The 17,067-nt window shown below is 39.6% G+C and overlaps 1 protein-coding gene across 2 annotated transcripts in view; it reads right to left on the minus strand.

Moving 5' to 3' along the window:
• RECQL4 (RecQ like helicase 4) overlaps nucleotides 1-17,067 on the minus strand; it is a 52,815-nt gene that overhangs the window by 12,851 nt on the left and 22,897 nt on the right. Inside the window, exons 17-21 of one of the 2 annotated variants that reach the window (XM_086876138.1) lie at nucleotides 14,759-14,896; nucleotides 14,556-14,655; nucleotides 9,943-10,075; nucleotides 5,364-5,524; nucleotides 347-524 (exon numbers count right to left, since the gene is read on the minus strand). In XM_086876138.1, coding sequence (XP_086732264.1) covers nucleotides 347-524; nucleotides 5,364-5,524; nucleotides 9,943-10,075; nucleotides 14,556-14,655; nucleotides 14,759-14,896 — 710 coding nt within the window. The remainder of the gene's footprint in view (nucleotides 1-346; nucleotides 525-5,363; nucleotides 5,525-9,942; nucleotides 10,076-14,555; nucleotides 14,656-14,758; nucleotides 14,897-17,067) is intronic. The other variant, XM_086876148.1, reaches the window with a different exon arrangement.

Below are 17,067 nucleotides of genomic sequence, written 5' to 3' on the forward strand. Positions count from 1 at the left end.
GGAATTTTAATGGAATTTTGGGAGGATTTTCAAGGAATCTTGGGGGAATTTTAATGGAATTTTGTGAGGATTTTCATGGAATTTTGGGGAGATTTTTCAAGGAATTTTGTGAGGATTTTCATGGAATTTTGGGGGAATTTTAATGGAATTTTGAGGAGATTTCAATGGAATTTTCATGGAATTTTGGTGGAATTTTCATGGAATTTTGGGGAGATTTTCATGGAATTTTGGGGGGATTTTAATGGAATTTTAATGGAATTTTGGGGGCATTTTCCATGGAATTTTGAGGCGATTTTCCCTGGAATTTTGAGGATAGATTCCCCACAGAATTCCAGGAATTCCTCACCTCTGGAATGCTCTGAAGCAGCTCCGGAGCCTCCTCAGCTCCGACTTTTCCCGCTCGAGCGCTCGGGAATTGAGGAATTGACAGAGAGAATCCAATTCCCGCCCATCCAGGTCTCCGTAGGCGCGGAAAAAAAAGGAAAATTCCTGGAATTCCACCTGGATCCCGCAGCTTTTCCCTGCTGGGATTTGCAATTGGATTGCTTGGAATTTCCCTTGGGGAATTTCGGGGATTTTTCCCCAGAATTCCCATTTTTTCACCACAAAATTCCCATTTTTCCCCAAAATTCCCATTTTTTCCCACTAAATTCCCATTTTTTCCCCACAAAATTCCCATTTTTTCGCCAAAATTCCCATTTTTTTCCCCAAAAGTCCCATTTTTCCCCAAAATTCCCATTTTTTCCCCAGAATTCCCATTTTACCCAGAATTCCCATTTTTTCCCCCAAAATTCCCATTTTTTCCCACTAAATTCCCTTTTTTTCCCCAAAAATTCCCATTTTTCCCCACAAAATTCCCATTTTCCCCCAAAATTCCCATTTTTCCCCTGAATTCCCATTTTTCCCCCAGAATTCCCATTTTTTCCCCAAAATTCTCATTTTTCCCCCAGAATTCCCATTTTTCTCCCCCCAATTCCCATTTTTTCCCCAGAATTCCCATTTTTTCCCCAAAATTCCCATTTTTCCCCCACAGAATTCCCATTTTTTTCCAAAAATTCCCATTTTCCCCCCAAAATTCCCATTTTTCCCCCAAAATTCCCATTTTTCCCCCACAAAATTCCCATTTTTTCCCCACAATTCCCATTTTCCCCACAGAATTCCCAATTTTTCCCAAAAATTCCCATTTTTCCCCATAAAATTCCCATTTTTTCCCCAGAATTCCCATTTTTCCCCAAAATTCCCATTTTTCCCCACAGAATTCCCATTTTTTCCCCAAAATTCCCATTTTTCCCCCAGAATTCCCATTTTTCCCCCCCAAAATTCCCATTTTTTCCCCAGAATTCCCATTTTTTCCCCCACAATTCCCATTTTTCCCCACAATTCCCATTTTTCCCCACAAAATTCCCATTTTCCCCCCAGAATTCCCATTTTTTCCCCAAAATTCCCATTTTTTCCCCAAAATTTCTATTTTTTCCCCACTAAATTTCCATTTTTCCCCCCAGAATTCCCATTTTTTCCCCACTAAATTCCCATTTTTTCCCCAAAATTCCCATTTTTTTCCTCCAAAATTCTCATTTTCCCCCAAAATTCCCATTTTTCCCCAGAATTCCCATTTTTCCCCAGAATTCCCATTTTTCCCCACAGAATTCCCATTTTTCCCCCCAGAATTCCCATTTTTTCCCCACAATTCCCATTTTTCCCCAAATTCCCATTTTTCCCCCAGAATTCCCATTTTTCCCCCCAAAATTCCCATTTTTTCCCCAAAATTCCCATTTTCCCCCCTAAAATTCCCATTTTTCCCCCAAAATTCCCATTTTTTCCCCAAAATTCCCACTTTTTCCCCAAAATTTCTATTTTTTCCCCACTAAATTCCCATTTTTTCCCCAAAATTCCCATTTTCCCCCAAAATTCCCATTTTTTCCCCAAAATTCCCATTTTTTCCCCAGAATTCCCATTTTTTTCCCCCACAATTCCCATTTTTCCCCACAAAATTCCCATTTTTCCCCCCAAAATTCCCATTTTTTCCCCAAAATTTCTATTTTTTCCCCACTAAATTTCCATTTTTTCCCCAGAATTCCCATTTTTCCCCCCAGAATTCCCATTTTTTCCCCACTAAATTCCCATTTTTTCCCCAAAATTCCCATTTTTTTCCTCCAAAATTCTCATTTTCCCCCAAAATTCCCATTTTTCCCCCCACAATTCCCATTTTTTCCCCAGAATTCCCATTTTTTCCCCAAATCCCCATTTTTCCCCCAGAATTCCCAGAACTTTTCCCCCCAGAATTCCTGGAATTTTCCCCACAGAATTCTGGAATTTTCCCCCCAGAATTCCCAGATTTTTCCCACAGAATTCCCAGAATTTCCCCACAGAATTCTGAAATTTTCCCCACAGAATTCCCGGAATTTCCCCTCAGAATTCCCAGAATTTTCCCCCCAGAATTCTGGAATTTTCCCCCCAGAATTCCCAGAATTTTTCCCACAGAATTCTGGAATTTTCCCCCCAGAATTCCCATTTTTTTTCCCAGAATTCCCATTTTTTTTCCCAGAATTCCCATTTTTTTCTCCCCCCAGAATTCCCATTTTTTCCCCCCAGAATTCTGGAATTTTCCCCACAGAATTCCCAGAATTTTCCCCACAGAATTCCCAGAATTTTTCCCCACAGAATTCCTGGAACTTTTCCCACAGAATTCCCAGAATTTTTCCCAGAATTTTCCCCAGAATTTTTCCCACAGATTTCCCAGAATTTTTCCCCCAGAATTTCTCAAATTTTTCCCACAGAATTCCCAGATTTTCCCCACAGAATTCCCAGAATTTCCCCTCAGAATTCCCGGAATTTTCCCCACAGAATTCCTGCAAATTTTTCCCACAGAATTCTGGAATTTTCCCCCCAGAATTCCCAGAATTTTCCCACAGAATTCCTGGAATTTTCCCCCCAGAATTCCCAGAATTTTCCCCACAGAATTCCTGAAATTTTCCCCCCAGAATTCCCGGAATTTTTCCCCCCAGAATTCCCGCAAATTTTCCCCCCAGAATTCCTGCAAATTTTCCCCCAGAATTCCCAGAATTTTCCCCACAGAATTCCCAGAATTTTCCCACAGAATTTCCAAATTTTCCCCCCAGAATTCCTGAAATTTTCCCCACAGAATTCCCAGAATTTTCCCCCCAGAATTCACAGATTTTCCCTCAGAATTCCTGAAATTTTCCCCACAGAATTCCCAGAATTTTCCCCACAGAATTCCCAGATTTTCCCCCCAGAATTCCCAGAATTTTTCCCCCAAAATTCCCATTTTTTCCCCATAGAATTCCCATTTTTTTCCCCAGAATTCCCATTTTTTTTCCCACAGAATTCTGGAATTTTCCCCACAGAATTCCCCGAATTTTCCCCACAGAATTCCCAGAATTTCGCCACAGAATTCCCAGAACTTTCCCCCCAGAATTCTGGAATTTTCCCCCAGAATTCCCATTTTTTCCCCCCAGAATTCCCATTTTTTTCTCCCCCCAGAATTCCCATTTTTTCCCCACAGAATTCTGGAATTTTCCCACAGAATTCCCAGATTTTCCCCCCAGAATTCCCAGAATTTTCCCCAGAATTTTCCCCTCAGAATTCCCAGATTTTCCCCCCAGAATTCTGGAATTTTCCCCACAGAATTCCCAGATTTTCCCCACAGAATTCCTGAAATTTTCCCCACAGAATTCCTGCAAATTTTTCCCCCAGAATTCTGGAATTTTCCCCCCAGAATTCCCATTTTTTTTCCCAGAATTCCCATTTTTTTCCCCAGAATTCCCATTTTTTTTCTCCCCCCAGAATTCCCATTTTTTCCCCACAGAATTCCCAGATTTTCCCCCCAGAATTCTGAAATTTTCCCCACAGAATTCCCAGATTTTCCCCACAGAATTCCCGCTAATTTTCCCCACAGAATTCTGGAATTTTTCCCCCAGAATTCCCAGAATTTTCCCCACAGAATTCTGGAATTTTCCCCACAGAATTCCTGGAACTTTTCCCACAGAATTCCCAGATTTTTTCCCAGAATTTTCCCCTCAGAATTCCCAAATTTTCCCCACAGAATTCTGGAATTTTCCCCACAGAATTCCCGGAATTTTTCCCCCAGAATTCTCAGAATTTTCCCCACAGAATTCCTCAAATTTTTCCCACAGAATTCCCAGAATTTTCCCCTCAGAATTCCCAGATTTTCCCACAGAATTCTGGAATTTTCCCCCCAGAATTCCCAGATTTTCCCCCCAGAATTCCCAGAATTTTCCCACAGAATTCTGGAATTTTTCCCATTGGTTTCCCAGAATTTTCCCCACAGAATTCCCAGATTTTCCCCACAGAATTCCCAGATTTTTTTACCCCAGAATTCCCAGAATTTTCCCACAGAATTCCCAGAATTTTCCCCACAGAATTCCTGGAACTTTTCCCACAGAATTCCCAGAATTTTCTCCCCAGAATTCTGAAATTTTCCCCCCAGAATTCCCAGATTTTCCCCCCAGAATTCCCAGATTTTCCCCACAGAATTCCCAGAATTTTCCCCCCAGAATTCACAGATTTTCCCTCAGAATTCCTGAAATTTTCCCCACAGAATTCCCAGAATTTTCCCCACAGAATTCCTGGAATTTTCCCCACAGAATTCTGGAATTTTCCCCCCAGAATTCTGGAATTTTCCCCTCAGAATTCTGGAATTTTCCCCACAGAATTCCCAGATTTTCCCCCCAGAATTCCCAGATTTTCCCCACAGAATTCTGGAATTTTCCCACAGAATTCCTGGAATTTTCCCCACAGAATTCCCGCAAATTTTCCCACAGAATTCCCAGAACTTTTTCCCCACAGAATTCCCAGAATTTTCCCCACAGAATTCCTGCAAATTTTCCCCACAGAATTCTGGAATTTTCCCCCCAGAATTCCCATTTTTTTTCCCAGAATTCCCATTTTTTTCTCCCCCCAGAATTCCCATTTTTTCCCCACAGAATTCTGGAATTTTCCCCCCAGAATTCCCATTTTTTCCCCACAGAATTCTGGAATTTTCCCCACAGAATTCTGGAATTTTCCCCACAGAATTCTGGAATTTTCCCCACAAAATTCCCAGAATTTTCCCCCAGAATTCCCAGATATTCCCCACAGAATTCCCAGATTTTCCCCCCAGAATTCCCAGATTTTCCCCTCAGAGTTCCCAGATTTTCCCCTCAGAATTCCCAGATTTTCCCCACAGAATTCCCACAATTTTCCCCACAGAATTCCCAGATTTTCCCCCCAGAATTCCCAGATTTTCCCCACAGAATTCCCAGATTTTCCCCTCAGAATTCCCAGATTTTCCCCTCAGAATTCCCAGATTTTCCCCTCAGAATTCCCGCAATTCCCGGCCTCACCTTTCCGGGATTCCCAGGGGATCCTCCTGAGGCTCTGGCGGAGCCTCCGGAATTCCCAGCCCATGGAATCGCTCAGGGCCACGGCGTCAAATTCCAGGAATCCCGAAATTCCCAAACTTCCAGAGGGATCCTGAGCCAGGAGAAATCCCAAGGGGGGGCACCTGGATGGGGAAAATCCCAAAATTCCATCAAAACCTCCAGGATTTTCCCATTTTTCCCCAAATTTCTCCCCAATTCCCCGATTTTTCCCACAATTTCTACCCCAAGTTTTCCAAAATTCCCATTTCTTTTCTCCCCAAATCTTTCAGAATTCCCCAGTTTTCCACAATTCCCAATTTTCCCCGTGAATTTCCCATTTTTTTCTCCAAATCCTCCAAATTTTCCCCAATTTTTCCCAGAATTCCCCAATTTTAAGCCCAAATTTTCCCAGAATTCCCAAATTTTCCCAGAATTCCCCAATTTTTACCCCAAATTTTCCCAGAATTCCCCAATTTTCCCCCCCAATTTCCCCAGAATTCCTCATTTTTCCCAGAATTCCTCATTTTTTACCCCAATTTCCCCAGAATTCTTCAATTTTCCCCAAATTCCTCATTTTTAACCCCAAATTCTCCCAGAATTCCAAAATTTTTACCCCAAATTCCTCAATTTTTACCCCAAATTCCTCAAGTTTTTCCAAATTTTCTCAGAATTCCCCAATTTTTACCCCAAATTCCCCAATTTTTACACCAATTTTCATCAAAATTCCCCAATTTTGACCCAAATTTCCCAGAATTCCTCAATTTCCCCCCAGATTTTCCCCTATTCCCCAATTTTTACTCCAATTTTCCCCAGAATTCCCCAATTTTTACCCCAAATTCTTCTGGAATTCCCAAATTTTTCCCAGAATTCCTCGATTTTTACCCCAAATTCCCCATTTTTACTCCAAATTCTTCCAGAATTTCCAGATTTTGACCCAAATTTTCGCAGAATTTCTCAATTTTTACCCCAAATTCCTCAAGTTTTTCCAAATTTTCTCAGAATTCCCCAATTTTAACCCCAAATTCTCCCAGAATTCCTCATTTTTTACCCCAAATTCTCCTGGAATTCCCAAAAATTTCTGAATTTTGATCCTGAATTTTCCCAAATTCCCCAATTTTTACCCCAAACTCCCCAATTTTTACTCCAGTTTTCCCCAGAATTCCCCAATTTTGACCCAAATCCTCCCAGAATTCCCAAATTTTTACCCCAAATTCCTCAAATTTTCCCAAATTTTCTCTGAATTTCCTCTTTTTTTCTCATAATTTTCCCAAAATTCCTCAGGTTTTTTCCCAAATTCCCCCATTTTTACACCAATTTTCCTCAAAATTCCCCAATTTTCCCCCAAATTTTCCCAGAATTCCTCAATTTTCACCATAAAAATTTCCCAGAATTCCCCAATTTTCCCAGAATTCCCCAAATTTCCCCATTTCCCCCAATTCCCGCCGGATTTTCCCCCAAATTTTCCCAGAATCCCCCGATTTTCACCATAAAATTTTCCCAGAATTCCTCAAATTTTCCCAGAATTCCTCAATTTTTACTCCAAATCCTCCCAGAATTCCCCAATTTTTCCCAGAATTCCTCAATTTTCATCATAAAATTTTCCCAAAATTCCTGTTTTTCCCCAATTATTCCCAGAATTCCCCAATTTCCCCAAAATTCCCCAATTTTAACCCCAAATTTTCCCAGAATTCCCCATTTTTCACATCAACTTTTCCCAGAATTCCCCAATTTTCCCCAAAATTCCCAAAAAATTCCTCAATTTTGATCCTGAATTTTCCCAAATTCCCCAATTTTAACCCCAAACTCCCCAATTTTTACTCCAATTTTCCCCAGAATTCCCCAATTTTAACCCCAAATTCTCCCAGAATTCCTCATTTTATTCCCCAAATTCTCCTGGAATTCCCAAAAATTTCTCAATTTTGATCCTGAATTTTCCCAAATTCCCCAATTTTTACACAAAATTCCTCAATTTTTACTCCAAGTTTTCCCAGAATTCCCCAATTTTCCCTAAATTTCCCTGAATTCCCCAATTTTTACCCCAAATTTTCCCAAATTCCTCAATTTTTACCCCAAATTCCCCAATTTTTACACCAATTTTCCTCAAAATTCCCCAATTTTGACCCAAATTCCCCAGAATTCCCCAATTTTCACCATAAAATTTTTCCAGAATTCCCCAATTTTTCCAGAATTCCCCAATTTTCCCCCAAATTTTCCCAAATTCCCCAATTTTAACCCCAAATTCCCCAATTTTTACTCCAATTTTCCCCAGAATTCCCCAATTTTGACCCAAATTTCCCAGAATTCCCAAATTTTCCCCCAAATTCCTCAAGTTTTCCCAAATTTTCTCTGAATTTCCTCTTTTTTTCTCATAATTTTCCCAAAATTCCTGTTTTTCCTCAAATTTTCTCAGAATTCCTCAATTTTTACCCCAAATTTTCCCAAATTCCCCAATTTTTACCCCAAATTCCCCCATTTTTACACCAATTTTCCTCAAAATTCCCCAATTTTGACCCAAATTTCCCAGAATCCCTCAATTTTCACCATAAAATTTTCCCCCAAATTTTCCCAATTTTTACCCCAAATTCCTCAAGTTTTCCCAATTTTTCCCAGAATTCCTCAATTTTCACAATAAAAATTTCCCAGAATTCCCCAGTTTTTCCCAGAATTCCCCAAATTTTTCCCAGAATTCCCCAAATTTTTCCCAGAATTCCCCAGATTTTTCCCCAGAATTCCCCAATTTTTCCCAGAATTCCCCAAATTTCCCCCAATTCCCGCCGGATTTTCCCCCAAATTTTCCCAGAATTCCCCAATTTTTCCCAGAATTCCCCAATTTTTCCCAGAATTCCCCAATTTTTCCCAGAATTCCCCAACTTTTTCCCAGAATTCCCAATTTTTCCCCAGAATTCCCCAATTTTCCCCAGAATTCCCCAATTTTGACCCAAATTTCCCAGAATTCCCCAAATTTTTCCCAGAATTCCCCAATTTTTCCCCAGAATTCCCCAATTTTTCCCCAGAATTCCCCAATTTTCCTCAGAATTCCCCAATTTTTACCCCAAATTCCCCAATTTTCACTATAAAAATTTCCCAGAATTCCCCAATTTTTCCCAGAATTCCCCAAATTTTTCCCAGAATTCCCCAATTTTTCCCCAGAATTCCCCAATTTTTCCCCAGAATTCCCCAATTTTCCTCAGAATTCCCCAATTTTCCCCAGAATCCCCAATTTTTCCCCAGAATTCCCAATTTTCCCCAGAATTCCCCAATTTTCCCCATAAAAATTTCCCAGAATTCCCCAATTTTTACTCCAATTTTCCCCAGAATTCCCCAATTTTGACCCAAATTTCCCAGAATTCCCCAATTTTAACCCCAAATTCCCCAATTTTCACTATAAAAATTTCCCAGAATTCCCCAATTTTCCCCAGAATTCCCAAATTTTTCCCAGAATTCCCAATTTTTCCCCAGAATTCCCCAATTTTTCCCAGAATTCCCCAAATTTTTCCCAGAATTCCCCAAATTTCCCCAGAATTCCCCAATTTTCCCCAGAATTCCCCAAATTTCCCCCAATTCCCGCCGGATTTTCCCCCAAATTTTCCCAGAATCCCCCGATTTTTCCCAGAATTCCCCAAATTTTTTCCAGAATTCCCCAATTTTCCTCAGAATTCCCCAATTTTTTCCCAGAATTCCCCAATTTTTCCCAGAATTCCCCAATTTTTCCCCAGAATTCCCCAGAATTCCCCAAATTTTCCCCAGAATTCCCCAAATTTTCCCAGAATTCCCAATTTTTCCCCAGAATTCCCCAAATTTTTCCCAGAATTCCCCAATTTTTTCCCAGAATTCCCCAATTTTTTCCCAAAATTCCCCAATTTTTTCCCAGAATTCCCCAATTTTCCCCAGAATTCCCAATTTTTCCCCAGAATTCCCCAATTTTTCCCAGAATTCCCCAAATTTTTCCCAGAATTCCCCAAATTTCCCCAGAATTCCCCAATTTTCCCCAGAATTCCCCAAATTTCCCCCAATTCCCGCCGGATTTTCCCCCAAATTTTCCCAAAATTCCCCAATTTTTTCCCAGAATTCCCCAATTTTCCCCAGAATTCCCCAATTTTCCCCAGAATTCCCCAATTTTCCCCCAATTCCCGCCGGATTTTCCCCCAAATTGTCCCAGAATCCCCCGATTTTTCCCAGAATTCCCCAAATTTTTCCCAGAATTCCCCAGATTTTTCCCCAGAATTCCCCAATTTTTCCCAGAATTCCCCAAATTTTTCCCAGAATTCCCCAATTTTTTCCCAGAATTCCCAATTTTCCCCAGAATTCCCCAAATTCCTCCCAATTCCCACCGGATTTTCCCCCAATTTTTCCCAGAATCCCCCGATTTTTCCCAGAATTCCCCGATTTTTCCCCAGAATTCCCAATTTTTTCCCAGAATTCCCAATTTTTCCCAGAATCCCCCGATTTTTCCCCGTTTCCCGCCCCCAAACCCCCCGGGAATTCTGGGAATTCTGGGAATTTTGGGAATTCTGGGAATTCTGGGAATTCCAGGAATTTTGGGAATTCCGGGAATCCTCACCCCCGCGCGGCTTCGCGCAGCGCTGCCGCGGAATTGCCGGGGATGCGGATCCGGCAGCGGGAACGGAGCGGGGGGAAAAGCTCCAGGAATTTCTCGGGATGCAGCTCCAGGAGGCACAGGAGGGTCTGGATCGCTGCGGGAAAAGCGGGAATTCCGGGGGAAAATGGGGAAAAATGGGGAAAAATGGGGAAAAATCGGGAAAATGGGGAAAAATGGGGAAAAATGGGGGAAAATGGGGAAAAATGGGGAAAAATGGGAAAAAATTGGGGGATTTGGGGAGAGAAATTGGGGAAAATTGGGAGATTTTAGGAGAGAATTTGGGAAAAATTGGGGAAAATTGGGAGAAATTGGAGAAAAATTGGGAAAATTTGGGAAAAATTGGGGGATTTGGGGAAAAATTGGGAAAAATTGGGGGATTTGGGGAGAGAATTGGGAAAAATTGGGAAAAAACTGGAAAAAAAGAGGAAAAATTGGAAAAAAATGAAGGGATTTGGGAAAAAATTGGGGAAATTTGGGGAGATTTTGGGGGAAAATTGGGAAAAATTGGGGGATTTTGGGGAGAGAATTGGGGAAAATTGGGGAAAATTGGGGAGAAATTGGGAAAAATTTGGGGGACTTGGGGGAAAATTGGGAAAAATTGGGGAGAAATTGGGGAAAAATTGGGGATTTTAGGAGAGAATTTGGGAAAATTTGGGGAAAAATTGGAAAAATACTGGAAAAAATGGGGAAAAATTGGAAAAAAATGAAGGGATTTGGGAAAAAATTGGGGAAAATTGGAGAAAATTGGGGAGAAATTGGGAAAAATTGAGGATTTTAGGAGAGAATTTGAGAAAATTGGGGGATTTGGGGAGAGAACTTGGGAAAAATTGGGAAAAATTGGGAAAATTTGGAAAAATTGGGGAGAATTGGGGAAAAATTGGGGATTTGGGAGAGAAATTGGGAAAATTTGGGGAAAATTGGGGGAAAATTGGGGAAAATTGAGGATTTTAAGAGAGAATTTGGGAAAAATTGGGGAAAATTGGGGAGAATTTGGGAAAAATTGGGGATTTTAGGAGAGAATTTCAGAAAATTTGGGAAAAATTGGGGAGAAATTGGGAAAAATTGGGGGATTTGGGGAGAGAATTTGGGAAAAATTGGGGAAAATTGGGGAAAAATTGGGGATTTTAGGAGAAAATTTGGGAAAATTTGGAAAAAATTGGGGAAAATTGGGGAAAAATTGGGAAAATTTGGGAAAAATTGGGAGATTTAGAGGAAAATTGGGAAAAATTGGGAAAAATTGGGGGATTTGGGGAGAGAATTTGGGAAAATTGGGAAATATTGGGAAAATTTGGGAAAAAACTGGAAAAAATGATGGAAAATAGGAAAAAAATGAAGGGATTTGGGAAAAAATTGGGGAAAATTGGGGAGATTTGGGGGAAATTTGGGGGAAAATGGGGAGAAATTGGGAAAAATTCGGGGATTTGGGGAGAGAAATTGGGGAAATTTGGGGAAAATGGGGAAAAATTGGGAAAAATTTGGGGGATTTGGGGAGAAAATTTGGGAAAAATTGGGGAAAATTGGAGAATTTGGGGAGATTTGGGGGAAAATTTGGGAAAATGGGGGGAAAATAGGGAAAAATGGGGAGATTTGGGGAGAGAATTTGGGAAAAATTGGGGAGAAATTGGGAAAAATTGGAAAAATTGGGAAAAAACTGGAAAAAATGGGGAAAAATTGGAAAAAATGAAGGGATTTGGGAAAAAATTGGGGAAAATTGGGGAGAAATTGGGAAAAATTGGGAAAAATTGGGAAAAATTGGGGATTTTAGGAGAGAATTTGGGAAAATTGGGGAAAAATTGGTAAAAATTGGGGAAATTGGGAAAAATTGGGAAAAATTGGGAGATTTGGGGGAAAATTGGGAAAAATTTGGGGATTTTGGGGAGAGAATTGGGGAAAATTGGGGAAAAACTGGGGATTTTAGGAGAGAACTTGAGAAAAATTGGGGAAAATTGGGGAGAAATTGGGAAAAATTGGGGAATTTGGGGAGATTCGGGGGAAATTTGGGGAGAAATTGGGGAAAAATTGGGAAAAATTGGAGAATTTGGGGGATTAGAGGAGAGAATTTGGGAAAATTTGGGGGGAAATTGGGAAAAAACTGGAAAAAATGAGGAAAAATTGGAAAAAATGAAGGGATTTGGGAAAAAATTGGGGAAATTTGGGGAGATTTGGGGGAAAATTGGGAAAAATTGGGGATTTTAGGAGAATTTGGGAAAATTGGGGAGAAATTGGGGAGAAATTGGGAAAAATTTGGGGGATTTGGGGAGATTTGGGGAAAAATTGGGAAAAATTGGGGGATTTTTGGGAGAGAAATTGGGAAAATTTGGGAAAAATTGGGAAAAAACTGGAAAAAATGAGGAAAAATTGGAAAAAAATGAAGGGATTTGGGAAAAAATTGGGGAAATTTGGGAAAATTTGGGGGAAAATTGGGAAAAATTGGGAAAATTGGGGATTTTAGGAGAATTTGGGAAAATTGGGGAAAATAGGGAAAAAATTGGGGAAATTGGGAAAAATTGGGAAAAATTGGGAGATTTGGGGGAAAATTGGGAAAAATTTGGGGATTTTGGGGAGAGAATTGGGGAAAATTGGGGAAAAATTGGGAAAAGTTTGGGGGATTTGGGGAGAGAATTTGGGAAAATTTGGGAGAAATTGGGAAAAATAGGAAAAATTGGGAAAAAACTGGAAAAAATGGGGAAAAATTGGAAAAAATGAAGGGATTTGGGAAAAAATTGGGGAAATTTGGGGAGATTGGGGGAAAATTGGGAAAAATTGGGGATTTTAGGAGAATTTGGGAAAAATTGGGGAAAATTGGGGAGAAATTGGGAAAATTTGGGGGATTTGGGGAGAGAATTGGGGAAAAATTTGGGAAAATTGGGGAAAAATTGGGAGAAATTGGGGAAAATTGGGGGATTTGGGGAGAGAACTCAGGAAAAATTGGGAAAAATTGGGAAAAATTGGGGAAAATTGGGGAAAAATAGGAAAAATTGGGAAAAAACTGGAAAAAAAGAGGAAAAATTGGAAAAAAATGAAGGGATTTGGGGAAAAATTGGTAAAAATTGGGAAAATTGGTAAAAAATGGGAAAAATTGGGGATTTTAGGAGAGAATTGGGGAAAATTTGGGGAGAAACTGGGGAGAAATTGGGAAAAATTTGGGGGATTTGGGGGAAAATTGGGAAAAATTGGGGAAAATTGGGAAAAAACTGGAAAAAATGAGGAAAAATTGGAAAAAAATGAAGGGATTTGGGGAAAAATTGGTAAAAATTGGGAAAATTGGTAAAAAATGGGAAAAATTGAGGATTTTAGGAGAGAATTTGGGAAAATTGGGGAGAAATTGGGGAAAATTGGGGATTTTAGGAGAATTTGGGAAAATTTGGGGGAAAATTGGGGAAAAACTGGAAAAAATGGGGAAAAATTGGAAAAAAATGAAGGGATTTGGGAAAAAATTGGGGAAAATTGGGGAGAAATTGGGAAAAATTGAGGATTTTAGGAGAGAATTTGAGAAAATTGGGGGATTTGGGGAGAGAACTTGGGAAAAATTGGGAAAAATTGGGAAAATTTGGAAAAATTGGGGAGAATTGGGGAAAAATTGGGGATTTGGGAGAGAAATTGGGAAAATTGGGGAAAATTGGGGAGAAATTGGGAAAAATTGAGGATTTTAGGAGAGAATTTCAGAAAAATTGGGGAAAATTGGGGAGGAATTGGGAAAAATTTGGGGGATTTGGGGAGATTTGGGGGAAAATTGGGGAAAATTGGGAAAAAAATGGAGGGAAAATGGGGAATTCTGGAAAAATTGGGTAATTTGGCAAAAGAATTTGGAAAAATTGGGGGGAAAATGGGGAGATTTTGGGGAAATTTGGGAAAAATTGGGATATTTGAGGGAATTTGGGAAAATTTGGGAAAAATTGGGGGATTTAGGGAGAGAATTTGGGAAAAATTGGGAAAATTGGGGAAAAATTGGGAAAATTTGGGGGATTAGAGAAGAGAATTTGGGAAAATTGGGGAAAATTTGGAAAAAATTGGGGAAATTTGGGGAAAAATGGGAGATTTGGGGAGAGGATTTGGGAAAATTGGGAAAAATTGGGGAGATTTGGGTGGAATTTTTGAGATTTGGGGAAAAATTGGGAAAAAATGTGGAAAAATAGGAAAAAAAATGAAGGGATTTGGGGAAAAAATGGGGAATTCTGGGAGAATTTGGGATAAAAATTGAGGAATTCTGGGAAAAATTGGGGAATTTTGGGAAAGTTTGGGGCAAAAATTGAGGAATTCTGGGAAAAACTGGGAAAAATGAGGAGATTGAAAGGAAATCTGGGGGATTTTGAGGAATAAAATTGGAAAAATTTGTGGAAATTGGGGAAGAAATTGGAAAATCTCAAGAAAATTTTGAATATTTGGGAAATTCCCTGAAAATTTAAGAAAAAAATTGGGGAATTTTGGGAAACTTGGGGAAAAATCTGGGAAGGAATTGCAGAAAATTGAGGAATTTGAAGGAAATTTGGGAGGCAGGCAGGAAAAAAATTGGAAAAAATTGGATTTTGGGGATCTGGGAGTGGAATTTTAGGGGTTGATTCTTAATTTTTCACCCTCTTCTCGAAGATCCAAGGTTTCCACCAATTCCTGGATGGGGATGGAGCGCTCGTGACCGCGGCAGATCCGGGAATTTTTTGGGAATTCTGAGATTTCCTGTGGGAAAAAAATAAAAAAATCTTCAAAATTTCAACATTTTCTTGGTTTAAAATTCCCAATTTATTTTTTTTTTTTTGGTTGTGTTTAATTGGATTCAAACCTTGGAATTTTCCTGGTTTTTTCCATGGATTTCCAGGCATTTACAAGGAGCAAAAACCCTTTGGATCAAAATCTTGACAGTCAAAAAATCCACGGAATTCTCATGGATGTGACGGCGTAATTCCAGAAGATCCTGACCCTGGGGGAGGAAAAAAAAAAGGAAATTAATGAAAAAAAACCAACATTTTAGGAATTTCTCCATAAATTTAGACCAAATCCCTCCAAATTCTCCCCAAAACCTGATTTTTCCCAGAATTTTCCAATTTTTTTTCCTGAATTCCTCATTTTTTTCTACCAGATTCTCCCCGAATTTCCTTGAAATCCCCTCGTTTTTCCCAAGTTTTTATTCCCCAATTTTTTCCCCCAGATGTTTCCTAGAACCCCCAAATTTTCCCAGAATTCCCCATTTTTTCCCTCAAATTTTTCCCAGAATTCCTCAATTTTTTCCCAAAATTCCCCGATTTTTTCCTCAAATTCTTCCCAGAATTCCTCAAAATTTTTCCCAGAATTCCTCAATTTTTTCCCCATTTTTTCCCAGAATTCCCCATTTTTTCCCTCAAAATTTTTCCCAAAATTCCTCAATTTTTTCCCCAAAATTCCCCATTTTTTCCCTCAAAATTTTTCCCAGAATTCCTCAATTTTTTTTCCCAAAATTCCCCATTTTTTTCCCTCAAATTTTTCCCAGAATTCCCCATTTTTTCCTCAAATTTTTCCCAGAATTCCTCAATTTTTTCCCCAAAATTCCCTAATTTTTTCCTCAAATTTTTCCCAGAATTCCCCATTTTTTCCCTCAAATTTTTCCCAGAATGCCTCAATTTTTTTCCCCAAAATTTTCCCAGAATTCCTCAATTTTTTCCCCAAAATTCCCCAATTTTTTCCCCATTTTTTCCCAGAATTCCCCATTTTTGCCCTCAAAATTTTCCCAGAATTCCTCAATTTTTTTCCCCAGAATTCCCCATTTTTTCCTCAAATTTTCCCAGAATTCCCCATTTTCTCCCAGAATTCCCCATTTTCCCCAGAATCCCCCATTTTCCCCCAGAATTCCCCAAGTTTCTCCCCCAAATTTCCCTACTTTTTCCTCATTTTTTCCCAGAATTCCCCAATTTTTTCCTCATTTTTTCCCAGAATCCCCTGTTTTTTCCCAGAATTTCCCATTTTTTCCCAGAATTCCCCAATTTTTTCCTCATTTTTCCCCAGAATTCCCCATTTTTCCCAGAATTCCCCATTTTCCCCCAGAATTCCCCAATTTTCTTCCCCAAATTTCCCTATTTTTTCCTCAATTTTTCCCAGAATTCCCCAATTTTTTCCTCATTTTCTCCCAGAATTCCCCATTTTCCCCCAGAATTTTCCATTTTCCCCCAGAATCCCCCATTTTTTCCCAGAATTCCCCAATTTTTTCCTCATTTTCCCCCAGAATTCCTCAATTTTCTCCCAGAATCCCCCATTTTTTCCCAGAATTCCCCAATTTTGTCCTCATTTTCTCCCAGAATCCCCCATTTCCCCCCAGAATTCCCAATTTTCTCCCAGAATCCCCCAATTTTTTCCTCATTTTCTCCCAGAATTTCCCATTTTCCCCCAGAATCCCCCATTTCTTCCCAGAATTCCCCAATTTTTTCCTCATTTTCCCCCAGAATTCCCCATTTTCTCCCAGAATTCCCCATTTGCCCCAGAATCCCCCATTTTACCCCAATTTTCTCCCCCAAATTTCCCTATTTTTTCCTCAAATTTTCCCAGAATTCCCCAATTTTTTCCTCAATTTTTCCCAGAATTCCCCATTTCCCCCCCAGAATTCCCCAGTTTTCTCCCAGAATTCCCCATTTTTTCCCAGAATTCCCCAATTTTCTCCCCAAAATTTCCCTATTTTTTCCTCAAATTTTCCCAGAATTCCCCAAATTTTACTCCAAATAATTTCCCCAAAAATTCTCAAATTTTCCCCAAAATTTCCCCCAATATTCCCAAATTTATTCCTTAAATTTTCCCAGAATTCCCCAATTTTTACCTAAAATAATATCCAAAAAAATTCCCCAATTTTCCCCAATTTCACCAAAAATTCCCCAATTTTCCCCCAAATTTCCCCCAGAATTCCCCATTTTCCCCAAAAATTCCCCATTTTCCCCCAGAATTCCCCAATTTTCTCCCACAATCCCCCATTTTTTCCCACAATCCTCCACTCCCCCCGAATTTCCTCATTTTATCCCAGAATTCCCCAATTTTTTCCTCATTTTCCCCCAGAATTCCCCATTTTTTCCCAGAATCCCCCATTTTTTCCCAGAATTCCCCAATTTTTTCCTCATTTTTTCCCAGAATCCC

Source organism: Cyanistes caeruleus, chromosome 1 (assembly GCF_971803275.1).
Source record: "Cyanistes caeruleus chromosome 1, bCyaCae1.hap1.1, whole genome shotgun sequence".
NCBI classification, from domain to species: Eukaryota; Metazoa; Chordata; class Aves; order Passeriformes; family Paridae; genus Cyanistes; species Cyanistes caeruleus.